Source organism: Myxine glutinosa, chromosome 7, assembly GCF_964187855.1.
Source record: "Myxine glutinosa chromosome 7, kmMyxGlut1.1, whole genome shotgun sequence".
Classification (NCBI taxonomy): domain Eukaryota; kingdom Metazoa; phylum Chordata; class Myxini; order Myxiniformes; family Myxinidae; genus Myxine; species Myxine glutinosa.
Window position 1 is genome coordinate 114,385,153 of NC_136267.1, and position 13,332 is coordinate 114,398,484.

Below are 13,332 nucleotides of genomic sequence, written 5' to 3' on the forward strand. Positions count from 1 at the left end.
CTGAGGGATGGCACATACATGTACGCGTGGGAAACACCGGGATAGCAGTTCATAGCTGGGCTGAGATGCAAACTCAGGCTATCCTGCCAGCTGATTGGTATCTGAGGTTGTGAGTTCAAATCCTGCTTAAGGCAGCGATACAATTTTTTTTGTATGTTAAGCTAGTTTCAAAGAATTTCCACATCACTATCGGATTTTTGATTAAAACCTAGCTGGGTCACAAATGACCTCAGGGACGGGGTAATCTGCCTTATTCCTACACTGGTGAAAACATGACCGACTCTTAATGCCCTCAGGGAAACCTGGGGCAGGTACTACAATACAATGAAAACACACAAAATTCCTATTATATATAGGTTTCCCCTCCCTATCAGGGCCAGTTTAATTTCAACCACTGACTGAACAACTTTGTTTCAAAATTAACCTTTTTACCCCTTTTGATCTCGATCTCATCTCATTACATGTCATATCCTAACTTGTTTGGATTTACCTGCCTGTGTGACACTTACCGGTCGAGGTGCGGAGAGTGCAGATTCGGTCATCATCTGTTGGTGTTGAAACAGGAGATGTTGCAGATGCCGGACCACGGTGCAAGGCATGATGCAACCTCTTTCGTCTACGCAACGATCCAACTTTCTCCATCTCTGCAGAGCCAAGCATCTTCTCTGTTCGGCCTATTTCCATTTCTGCAGAGAGAGATGATACAAGGAGGGGTAATTATTGATTTGTTCTCACGTTACAAGTTAAGAGTCAAAATCCGTTTGTATGATTGAATCCCTTTCGTGAGTATTATATTTCTGAATACTATACCGAGGAAGCGGAAGTACTCCACAAGTCCGCTCCATGAATTCCGTTCAATGAGAGTTTTGACAAGGCCCCAGGGCTGCTTGCGGTAACGGATGTCAGATGATACACTGTAATGGGAGACAGAAGAAACTAAAATGATAATCTCAAACTGCAATGGGGTCATACAAGGATGGAATGGCTACGATAGCCGAAGTGCTCTGCCTAGATTACCAAAGACAACAACCCCAAAGTGGAAGTATGCAGGCTCAACATTGTATAGCATCAGTCTTGGGCATGTGCCTCTGCCTTAATCGCTTCATCAGCAAAACAAAATCAACTTTAAAAGCAGTGCTCGTCACCAGGTAGCACATAAAATATAGGTATACCACCGTTTAGAGGCCATTTTTCCCCGCAAGGCGGGGGTTGGCCTTTTTCGGGGACCGTGGTAGTTGTTGTTTTTTTGGGTCCCCTTTTTGAAGCAATGTTTTACGGCCGGATGCCCTTCCTGACGCCAACCCTTTTTGCCGCCTTCAACGACAAACAGGGAATTACCAGTGAACTGGTACTCAATTAGCCGACCTCGGAAGGATGACAGGCTGAGTCAACCCCCCCGGCATTAATTCGGCGATCGACCGAGATTCGAACCCAGGATCCTAGGATCCTAAGCCGGCACCCTAGCCACAAGCCCAACACCAGGGATTACATAAAATATAGGTATGACATCCCATATTATTGTTACAGTAAGTCATCGCTCTATATCGTAGATGCATTCCTGGAGATCGCGACATATAATGAAATAGCATATTCTACCGAAGCAATATGTGTTACAAGGGGTGGATGCGTTCCTGAAAAATGTTGGTCCTCTCTTAGACAACCTTTTGTAAAGATTACCTAGAGCGACACTTTTCGACGTCACGACGTCGACCGATATGTTTCCGCCCACATTATTACATCATTATACATATTTGTACCAAGTTTGATTTAAATCCATTCAGCTATTCTCAAGTACCACATTTTTACCTGACATGACCTCTGACCTTTGACCTCTTGAAGCCAAAATCTAATCAGTTCATCTTTGCATCATAATATACTGAAACGCAAAAGAAACTTACCACCTTTGAAACCTTTAAATATCAACAATAACACTGCGTGTAGTAAATGTGTGAACTTATTTGTGGACAATAGTGTCCTCACTGTCAGACAAAACGGTCACGGATGGTCACTTGAACCTTCAATGGTCACTTCATAGCACAGCTGTTGAACAGCCGTTTTGACTGTCAGTTATTAGCCAAGGGGTACGGGATGATTTTAATGAGCTGCACGTGATGTCTTGATATTGGCTTTAAAAAGGCCAGTGCAAAATGGGCATTTCAATCAACATGCCACGATTGTCAAGGGATCAACGGCAGCGTGCCCTGGGCATGCTGCAAGGGGGACTGAGCTACCGTGAGGTGGCACGTCGCCTTGGCTGTTCACACCAGACGATATCGGCCCTGGTGGACAGAGACACCCTCCACAACTCTGCAGATGACAGACCTCGATCAGGGAGGCCAAGAGTCACCACTGCAAGGCAGGACAGGCAGATGGTCCGAAGTCACCTGCGGGATCGATTCCGTCCAGCATCCCGCACTGCGGCAGAAACTCCGGGGCGTGCAAATCCACGGATCTCCAATGATACTGCACGAAGACGACTGCATGACTATGGTCTGACTGCCAGAAGACCATACAACTTACCACTTGTTTGAAATGTAATAAAATTGTAACAGTTCAAAATAAAACAAACCAACAATTGCTAATTGAAACATTGGCATTTTATTGATGACATGTCAAGTTTTTGACCAAGATACACCATCTCATCAGTTTGTTCTACAGTACAGAACAGCACAGGGTGCAATGTCAGTCCCCTTTCAATATCGTGTGTGGCCACCATTGTTTTGGATACAGGCAGTGCATCGTCGGCGTATACTGCCTACCAGTCTTTGGATGGATTGCTGCTGGATTCTGTCCCACTCAGTCCTCAATGTCTGAAGCAGCTCTGCCCGTGTCCTGGCCCTGCCAACTACGCGTCTCCCAAGCTCATCCCACAGGTGCTCTATGGGATTCAGGTCAGGGGAGAGCGCAGGCCACTGCATGGTGTTGATGTTCTCGCCTTGGAGAAATGCAGTGGTAAAGCGAGCAGCATGGGGACGAGCGTTGTCATGCTGAAAGGTTCTCAGTTCTGGGTGGTCTAGCAGGAATGGCAGCAGATGAGGTCGCAGGATGTTATCCACATACCGCTGGGCGTTAAGATTCCCATCCACAACCACCAGTGGCGTCCTGTACCGGCCTGATATGGCGGCCCACACCATCACACTTGGGCCACCCCACCTGTTGGCTTGACGCACGCAACAATCGGCATATCGCTCGCCAGTTCTTCTCCAGACACGCTCATGCCCATCAGGACTGTCCACACAGAACCTTGACTCATCGCTGAAAGCGACCTCGTTCCACTGCGCCAAGGTCCACCGCTGATGCTGCTGGCACCATCTCTGTCGGTTGCGGCGATGGGCAGCCGTCATCACGGGGCCTCTGTATGGTCTTCTGGCAGTCAGACCATAGTCATGCAGTCGTCTTCGTGAAGTATCATTGGAGATCCGTGGGTTTACACGCCCCGGAGTTTCTGCCGCAGTGCGGGATGCTGGACGGAATCGATCCCGCAGGTGACTTCGGACCATCTGCCTGTCCTGCCTTGCAGTGGTGACTCTTGGCCTCCCTGATCGAGGTCTGTCATCTGCAGAGTTGTGGAGGGTGTCTCTGTCCACCAGGGCCGATATCGTCTGGTGTGAACAGCCAAGGCGACGTGCCACCTCACGGTAGCTCAGTCCGCCTTGCAGCCTGCCCAGGGCACGCTGCCGTTGATCCCTTGACAATCGTGGCATGTTGATTGAAATGCCCATTTTGCACTGGCCTTTTTAAAGCCAATATCAAGACATCACGTGCAGCTCATTAAAATCATCCCGTACTCCTTGGCTAATCACTGACAGTCAAAACGGCTGTTCAACAGCTGTGCTATGAAGTGACCATTGAAGGTTCAAGTGACCATCCGTGACCGTTTTGTCTGACAGTGAGGACACTATTGTCCACAAATAAGTTCACACATTTACTACACGCAGTGTTATTGTTGATATTTAAAGGTTTCAAAGGTGGTAAGTTTCTTTTGCGTTTCAGTATATATACTTATACAAAGTTTGGTCAAAATCCCATCACCGATTCCACAAGTTAGTGCAGTAACAGAATATTTACCTGATGGGTCCTTTGGCCTTTGACCTCTTGACGCCATAATCTAATCAGTCTATATTTAAATCATTATACATCCTTTTACCAAGTTTGACGAAGATCCCTTCAGCCTCAGTTCAGTTCTTAAGTTATCGCGATAACGAAAACCTATCACGGACGAACACACGGACAACCCGAAAACATAATGCCTCTGGCGACGTTGTCGGCAGAGGCAGAAAAACAAACAAATACAATTCAAGGATTGCGTCCCAATTCAAATTCCTATGGACTGTGAGAGAGCTTACCGAAGTCGAGCCTTGCACTTGGACACACGTAAGATGCAGTAACGGTTAACGGTGTAAAAGTAATCTTGGTAAGGTACATCCTGCATGTATATCTCAGCGTCCACGACGTAGCATTCACCCTCTCGACTGTTCTTGTGCAGATTCTGAGTACGACAAAAGGGGGTTAACTTGCATTGTTCCCAAATACAAACTTGTACAGGCAGATATTTAAAAAATCCATGATGTATCTGATGAAATCAACCATCCAGAAGAAGAAGAGTTTAATGTATTAAATAGCAGTCTCACTTGGATCTCGATGGCGTTAGCGGTTTTTGGTGCGAGTGGGTTGGCTGCCGCAAGGCCGTAGGTGAGTTCTCGCTTCTGGCTTTCATTGCTTTGCTTTTTCCAAGGCTGAATGCACAGGTCTGTGTGGGAAAGGATTGTTTTCCTAGTGAAAATCCTGCAGTTTTACCTGGCACTACCGTTGCTAATGGCCGTAGTCTAAAATAGCAAAGACGAGATTGAACATCAGTTGTGAGGGAGCAAAAATAAATAAAGGGATTACAATGGAATTGTTAACAGGTGCTTCCATTTTGAACTGAAATATAGTTAGTGAAATGGAATATTAAACCAAGAGCCAATCACATGAGACAAAATGGGAGAAACAGGGTGAATGTCACAGGTTGCTGTACAAATCAGGAAAGATAAATGGCTGAGGATTGGGGTGGGGAGATGAGGAAGAGAGGTACAAAGCTTGCATAGTGAAACAAGTCGGTGGTTTGTGCTTTTGATGGGGGAAGGATGCAAATAGGAACAAAGGTAACAGGAGAAATACAGGAAGACGAGTTTTCCTTCCCACCTGTCATTTTTCTTGATTCGGCATTGGCACGGGCAAAATCGGTATCTCGGAAAAGCAGCTGGAATAGCCGCTCAGCGTTGATGCCAAACACACAGTTAATACAGACCTTCCCAGGCAGGTCTTCATGGAAACTTTCAACCTCCATCAGCTCTGCACAAAAAAGATTGAGCTTGCCAAATCAGTTTGAGTACCCTCACGTAAAATCGGTAATGGCGCACATCATCAATTTAGTAAATGCAAAATGGCGGAATATTGACCCTCTCTTATGTCCCCTTGCATCTTCTTCCAATCGCACAGCCTACCCCCTCTTTGCTCAACTCTTTCTTCATAAATGTAATCAAATGAGGCGGGTCATCTTGGCTTTTAACAGCTACACAACCCAAAGCAAAAGGGAATCATCTCCACAATTCATTATTGTTATCATACAGTGAAAATGTCTCAGAACAATAACAAAAACTGCCATGAATTATTTCCTATTTATAAAACACTCTCCAGTCCTTCCTGTTGATACGCCACTGGACTTACAATGCTGTTTTTCATCGTGATTGCACTTGTAGTTTTTGTCACCTTGTATTCTTCACCATTGAGAGATCGGGCCAAAATGATATATAGCACGATATCTCAAAAATGTGTGGACGGATTATCAAAGGGAGGTGCAAAGGGGGCCCCTGCCTTTATATAAGGGATCGTTTCTCTGTATGCAGCTTTAACATGGGGACTGAAAATACGTTTCTTGGCTTATACTGGTATATTTATATATCATTTATATATTACTGGTATATATATTTATATATACCAGGAATCACTGTCCTTATATGTTCACAAGGGGTGCCAATTTGATTCATACACCTGCATGAAGAAGTAAATGTATTTTATTTGTAAGATGTAGGGCGCCCCTCTATATGGACTTTTGTAGAGCAGCAACGAAGGCTGGAAAGGGTGGAAATGCAAATGGTTCGGTGGATGTGTGGAGTATCGTTGAGAGAGAGGAAGACAAATGATGAATTGCGAAAGATGATGGGAATAGAGCCTGTGATGGATGCTGTGAAGAGAAACAGGTTGAGATGGTTTGGTCATGTGTTGAGGAAGGATGAAAGTGACTGGTTGAGAAGAGTGATGGAAATGAAAGTGGAAGGAAGTAGAGGATGGGGAAGATCAAGAAAGACTTGGCTAAAGATGGTGGAAGAAGAAATGCGGGCAAGGGGGTTAACAAGGGGAGATGCAGAAAATAGGGCAAAATGGAGAAGATTGTCATGGGGACCGCAAGGCTAACCGCCGCTCTAGCAGGGAAAATGGCCTTAAAATGCATGTTGTTGTTGTTGTTGTGGAGCATTACTTGTTTCCTTCTAAGAACACAAGGGTAGTCCAGCATGCACACGAGATATTTTTTGAATTTCCCTTCTTTGCTATACTTTGCCACATGGCACATATAAAGGGGCCTTTTCTATGCCTCTGGCATTTTAACCAAGAATGACAAAACTAGGTGGACGAGTTGGTTAAGTGACAAGAACAAGCCGATTAGATTTTGGTTCAGCCCCGGATCCAAATCCAGCCCATCAGTGGGATACAAAACGTAAACTGTTCAGTCTGGCGGAGGAATGCGTTCTACCAAGTGCCATTCTACTTCCTTCTGAGTATAACCCTGTAAAAACTCATTTCTCTATCAAAAAGGAAGAGCAAGAAATAGTAACTGTACCAGTTGAACTGTTGGAATGTACTAACTTCATGTTTCAATTATTACTGTGGGTTAGTGGTGTGGTAATTATACATGGCAAAGATGTATATGCAGCTACAAGTTCAACCATACCATGCAAACGTATTCATTAATCACTGTCCTTGTATACTTTGTACACCGGAAGTCAAATTCAGGTCCAACTGGAAGGCCTCAAAAAGACCATACTCTCATAAGCTTATGGTAACAGGCAGAAACTTTGGCATTTATTTTTATCTCAATATTGTGTGTGTGTGTGTGTGTGTGTGTGTGCATTATTGGCTCTCAGTTGCCCTCTTATCCTCAATCAATCTGTAAACCTGTTGTCCTATGTTTAGCTCCTCCATGTTCTTACACTTGTGTCTTATAACAAACTGTGAAGTCTACGAAACGAACATAACAGAAAAATCGATTAGATCATTTACGTTCCATGTCTTGCTTCTCACCTTCTATGGATGTTTCAGAAGAATCACTGAGCTCTGTGGGAATGTCCTCGTTGTCATTGAGGTCCAGCGAGGGTGTTGTGAGGATCGGCGCATCATCAGAAGCGGGACTGGAAACCGAACATCCAACACCGATGTCAATCCTCGGCACCTCGTCGATGAGGCCATTGAAGAGGCCGTCACATTGCTGACAGGACGATCGAGCGAGAGTCATGGAGAGAAAATTGTGGAAAAGGGAATGGAGAAAATTGAAATTTACATAAAGTTGTAAACGAGTGTGTACAAAGGGAGTGTGTATTTTTTGTATTAGTACAATTAGTACAATTTTGTATTAGAACTTTGTACTTGTGTACAAAGTGTGTATTTAGTATAAGCCACTTTTCCAGCAGCAGCAACAGAAAAAACATGTTGTTGCTGCTGCTGTCATTGTGGCTGCGGTTGTTGTTGTTTGTGTCCCTTTCATGTACTATTACTGTATATTATTATTACTAGGGCATGCCCGTACTATATCTATATCTAAAATTATATCCCCCCCTCTATTTACATGAAATGGTTTGGTCCATGAAATGTTTTGGTCCATTCGCAACGCCAAAGCGAACGGCGAACGCTTTACATGAAATGGTTTGGTCCATGAAATGTTTTGGTTCATTCGCAACGCCAAAGCGAACGGCGAACGGCTTGCGAGTACAGTGACAATCCCCCCCCTCTATTTACATGAAATGGTTTTTATTAGTTTTAAAACATCGTTTAACGCCAACATAGCGCCAACATAGTTTGCAAACGTGAAATAAATGAATACGCTCTCAAATGTGCCATCCGAGGCAGAGTGTGTTCGCCACGTTCGGCACACGCGATAGCTCGCTGCTCTCTGATTGGTTGAATCGTTTTTTGGACATAGCTCGGTAAGTAATTGTCCGATTAATATGAAACCTTGAAAAGGCACATCCTCGGGTCCCCAGCAATATACCTGGCAAGTTTAAAGTATATCGGACCCGTGGTTGTCGAGAAACAGCGGTCACAGACAAACAAACGTACAAACAAACAAACACACAGAGATTACTGGAATTATAGATAGATATTGCTTCAAGGAGTATTACTATATCGGATTTTGTGTGCTCCTTCTGTGTCTGTATTGCTTTATTCTAAAGGGTTCCTGCTGTACTCCCTTTGGAGCGGCTACATTAAAGCCCCAGGTCCTGCTTCGTCTTCCATCATGGAATAACAGGCTTTCAAAGCAAGTAATTTTATGATTAAACGGACACAAATTGTTCCAGGTAAATCAATTATTACCTTTCCAACGATATTAGCTGGTGTTGGCTTAGTGCTTAGGGTGCCGGCTTGGGATCCTAGGATCCTGGGTTCGAATCCCGGTCAATCGCTGAATTAACGCCAGGGGGGGGTTGACTCGGCCTGTCATCCTTCTGAGGTCGGTAAATTGAGTACCAGTTCACTGGTAATTCCCTGTGTGTCGCAAGAGGCGACTAACAGGGTTGGCGGCAGGAGGGGCATCCGGCCATAAAACATTGCTTCAAAAAGGGGACCACGGTGCCCGAAAAAAGCCAAAACCCGCTCTGCGGGGGGAAATGGCCTCTAAAGGTTGTTTTTTTTTTTAACGATACCATATTTATTATTCTACAACAGCAGGAACCCTTTAGAATAAAATGTGATGATGGATGGCGCGCGCGCGCGCACGCACACACACACACACACACACACACACACACACACACACACACACACACACACACACACACACACACACACACACACACACACACACACACACACACACACCTCCTTTTACCAATATATTTATGCCAATGAAAGTAGGAGAGACTATCGGATTTATGAAATCAATACATATAAAGAACCAATATGGAACATAAAACAATAATTCAATCTCTGTGCCACTGTTTCCCCAAAGCTGTAATTCTCACAGAAATGGGAAGTTCACTGCTTCCACTGGATGCCAGCGTGAGGCTTATGGTCGATTTGTGTGACAACAGGGGACTATGGTCAAGACATCCTTCCGAACCACCTTTGGATGAATCATTTAGGTCCACATCCTCGACCAAGTCCTCAGAAAAACTGGAAAAACAAGTTGTTGGGAACAAAAGAAAAAAGGGTTATTTCCACTTATTAACGACATTACCTAAAAGGTGCTGATGTATCAAACATCTCATTCATTAAACATCACCCCGTGGGAAACAAAACTGGAGGGAAGTGACTAAGAGGGGAGAGCCAAAGCTGAGCTTCACGAACACAATGTTGGAGAGATCATCCTCGGGAGGCACATAGTCTTCGTCCTCACTTGTGAGACCAAGCTCATTACCGTAGCACTGATGTACAAACTGCCACAGCTCCCTTGGACAAAGAGGCTGAAGAAAGACAAAAACATGGGGTATTATAAGATTGAGAGAGGTTATAAGAGGGTGGGGGTGCAGGTCGACAGTTCAAAATAACTCAAAGTTTGCTTAATACCAATATTATTATATTAATACATTATTAAATGCATGGGACATGAGGTATGGCTGACGTCTTCAATGTTAGCCATTCGTTAGTAAAAAATGCAACCACCTCATTTAGCCTGGCAGAAAACATACTTATCATTAAGTTATCAACTTTTAGTTGATGAAATCCATTGTTTATTTTGCTCGTCAATTAATAATCATATAGATATCCAATTGGGATGTCCCCTTCCACCTCCTGATCCAATCCTAACCATTTTCTGAATACGCACATTAAATAGTAAGAATTAATTTGGTGTAAATTACTTCCTGGAAGTGAATCTTAAATGGGAGGAAAATATAAGTTGGCAGAAGAGATTGAATGGAAGATGCTGTATTTTTTGTTTTTCTTCCTTTTTTTTTCAGGAAGATGGCCTTTCATAGGTAACATTTTAGTGCCCACTCCAAGTTTATCTGAAGGCATTATGAATTAACAATCACGTGTGGACTGATGTTACATGCAGACCAGATCAAGCGAGGCAGGAAAATTACCCCCACCACACCCCTGCTGAAGGTCATTAATGCACCACCTGGGTTTTTATGCCGCCGTCAACGAAGTCACTGGAGGCATTGCGTTTTCAGGTTGTCCGTCCGTCCGTCCGTCCGTCCGTCCGTCCGTCATAGGTTTTCGTTACCACGATAACTTGAGAACGACTGAAGGGATCTTAGTCAAACTTGGTGCAGGTATGTATAATGAGGTAAAGATGAACTGATTAGATTTTGGGTTCACTAGGTCAAAGGCCAAAGGTCATGTTAGGCAAAAATCCTGATACCACAATAACTTGTGAACCAGTGATGGGATTCTGACCAAATTTGGTACAGTTATGTAGAATGATGTAAAGATGAACTGATTAGATTTTGGGGTCAAGAGGTCAAAGCCTGTAATAGGTATATAACTTGAGAACGGCTGAAGTTATCTAATTCAAACTTGGCACAACCTTGTATAATGATGTAAAGGTTAACCGATTATAATTTGGGGTCCCGAGGTCAAAGGCCAAAGGTCATATCAGGTAAAAATGTGACAACCTGTTAACAGCTGAAGGGATTTAAATTAAAACTTGGTACAGATATGTATAATGATGTAAATATGAACTGATTAAATTTTGGGGTCAAGAGGTCAAAGGTCAGAGGTCATGTCAGGTGATAACTTGAAAAGGCTGAATGGATTTAAATCAAACTTGGTACAAGTATTATGATGATGTAATAATGTGGGTGGAGGCATATCGGTCGATGTCGTGACGTCGAAGAGCGTCGTTCTAGGTAATCTTTACAAAAAGTTTTTTTTTGTGTGTATACAAGATCGAGGCTCGTCTAAGAGCTAAAAAGTTGTTCTAGTTAACCAACAGTAATGTAGTGTTGTTCTAGTTAACCGACAGTCCAATAGTAACATAGTTAAACGAGAATGACCGCATTGTGTTCACAGCCTGCGACAAAATCGGGTAACGGGCTGATTGGGGAAACACGCATTTAAAGAACCTGGTGGTGGAATCCTGGTGTTGGCTTAGCGTTTAGGGTGCCGGCTTGGGATCCGAGGATCCTGGGTTCGAATCCCGGTCGATCGCTGAATTAACGCCAGGGGGGTTGACTCAGCCTGTCATCCTTCCGAGGTTGGCAAATTGAGTACCAGCTTGCTGGGATGAATGATCACGGTGTGTACCCCGATTTAGAATAGGTACACGGCATCCCTGCGCATAGAAGAGCGTGACCAAGGGTTGGCGTCAGGAAGGGCATCCAGCCATAAAAACATTGCCTCAATCAGGGAACCATGATTGTCATGGGGCCCGCAAGGCTAATCCCTGCTCCAGCAGGGAAAAATGGCCTTAAAACTATCATTCAAAGAACTCTTGAAAGATGAACAGCAGGATTGGTAAACATTTCATGCACTATTAAAAAATTAACTCGACAGCTCACCCCGTGTTCTGACGTACTGTGCGGTCTGACGTGCCGTGCGGTCTGAAGTATCGTGCGGTCTGAAGTACCGTGCGGTCTGACGTACCGTGCGGTCTGACGTACCGTGCGGTCTGACGTACCGTGCGGTCTGACGTACCGTGCGGTCTGACGTACCGTGCGGTCTGACGTACGTGGGTTCTGACATACCGTGGGTTCTGACGTACCATGCTGTGTTATCCGGTGTACATTTCAAAAATTGACCCACAACAAGAACCCCAACAACAGCAATGCAAAGCCCTTGTAGACCTGCGACATGTTGCAGGTAAAAGCAATAACCCAAGACTTGATCAGTTTCCAAAAGTTTAGAAACCAAATCCTCCGTAATACTATCCTCAACCGGTATTTGTACTCGTGGATGCCTGTTCAGTCCTCACTTCAAAATTAGGTGACCTTTTTCAAACAATGAAAATATAACTCGCATGCCTGAAACTAAGCAGTCAAACTATCTTATATTTTTTTCTACAGGTTATAAGGCTCATTAAAGAGCAATAAAACAAATCACTGACATACACTTGCAGACAAATACACGAGAGAGCTCCGGACTTTATTTCAGATAAACACAGCCACATTTTGGGGAAGTGACGCCACTTCTCTGAGCACTCAGTACTTGCGAGGACATCCAGCGCATGCAAAGTCAAAAGCGTAGATAAGCAATAATTGGTTCACTTCTATGCATCCATCTGTCTCTCTGTCTGTGGGTCTACAAATGTCTGTTTATGATCGAGGAACAATTTAATTTCAATTGAATGTTATATTTTGAGCACGAATCGGAACATGAATCGGAAAACGAACCTGCGATCACATTTTCGCAAAGAGGAGTGAGATAAAAAAAAAATTCTCCTCTGTCTGCCTGCCTGGCAGTGAAACAAAATTGAAGATAATTCCAAACAATAAAATTATTGTTTTTAAGGACGTCATAAAGACACAGACAGACATGAATAACTAATGTAACATGGTAAATGAGGTGGTGTATAAAGCATCGCGTCAATGGAGCTATACTGGGATTTTGTTTTTAATAGCCCTTTTTCAATCATGATTTTATTAGCCCGTCTCCTGCTGGTTTTGTAATCATTTCTGTGTGTCTGTCTGTCTGTGTCTGTGTGTGTGTGTTTGTGTCTGTCTGTATTTGTGTGTGTCTGTCTGTGTTTGCGTGTGTGTCTGTCTGTGTTTGTGTGTGTGTGTGTGTGTGTGTGTGTGTGTGTGTGTGTGTCTGTATGTCTGTGTGTCTGCACCATAACTTTTTTTAACCATTTAAATTTTTAAATTTTAAGAATTTGCATATTGGATCACTGAATTGGTTCACCAACCAAAAGCTAGAAGCTGATTTTTTAAAATCAAAAGGTCAAAGGTCAAGGATGCGTAAAATCACCAATTTTCACCAGATTGACTTGAAATTTAAAGAATTGGCCTAATGGGTCACTGAATTGATTCACTAATCAAAAGATAGGAGGCGATTGTTTTTGTCCCCCGTCGCACCGCGGAGCGAAAGGGGGACTATGGTTTTCCCCTCCGTCCGTGTGTGCGTGCATCCGTGCGT

General features: G+C 43.9%; 1 protein-coding gene across 10 annotated transcripts in view; it reads right to left on the reverse strand.

The window, feature by feature from the left end:
* Positions 1 to 13,332, reverse strand: part of LOC137431541 (protein Aster-B) — a 213,068-nt gene that overhangs the window by 6,678 nt on the left and 193,058 nt on the right. For all 10 annotated transcript variants that reach the window (XM_078782163.1, XM_068122962.2, XM_068122963.2 and 7 more), the window contains 8 exons: positions 9,601 to 9,716; positions 9,276 to 9,426; positions 7,342 to 7,525; positions 5,185 to 5,334; positions 4,632 to 4,750; positions 4,347 to 4,489; positions 811 to 914; positions 510 to 686 (listed from right to left, as the gene is read on the reverse strand). In XM_078782163.1, coding sequence (XP_078638289.1) covers positions 510 to 686; positions 811 to 914; positions 4,347 to 4,489; positions 4,632 to 4,750; positions 5,185 to 5,334; positions 7,342 to 7,525; positions 9,276 to 9,426; positions 9,601 to 9,716 — 1,144 coding nt within the window. The remainder of the gene's footprint in view (positions 1 to 509; positions 687 to 810; positions 915 to 4,346; positions 4,490 to 4,631; positions 4,751 to 5,184; positions 5,335 to 7,341; positions 7,526 to 9,275; positions 9,427 to 9,600; positions 9,717 to 13,332) is intronic.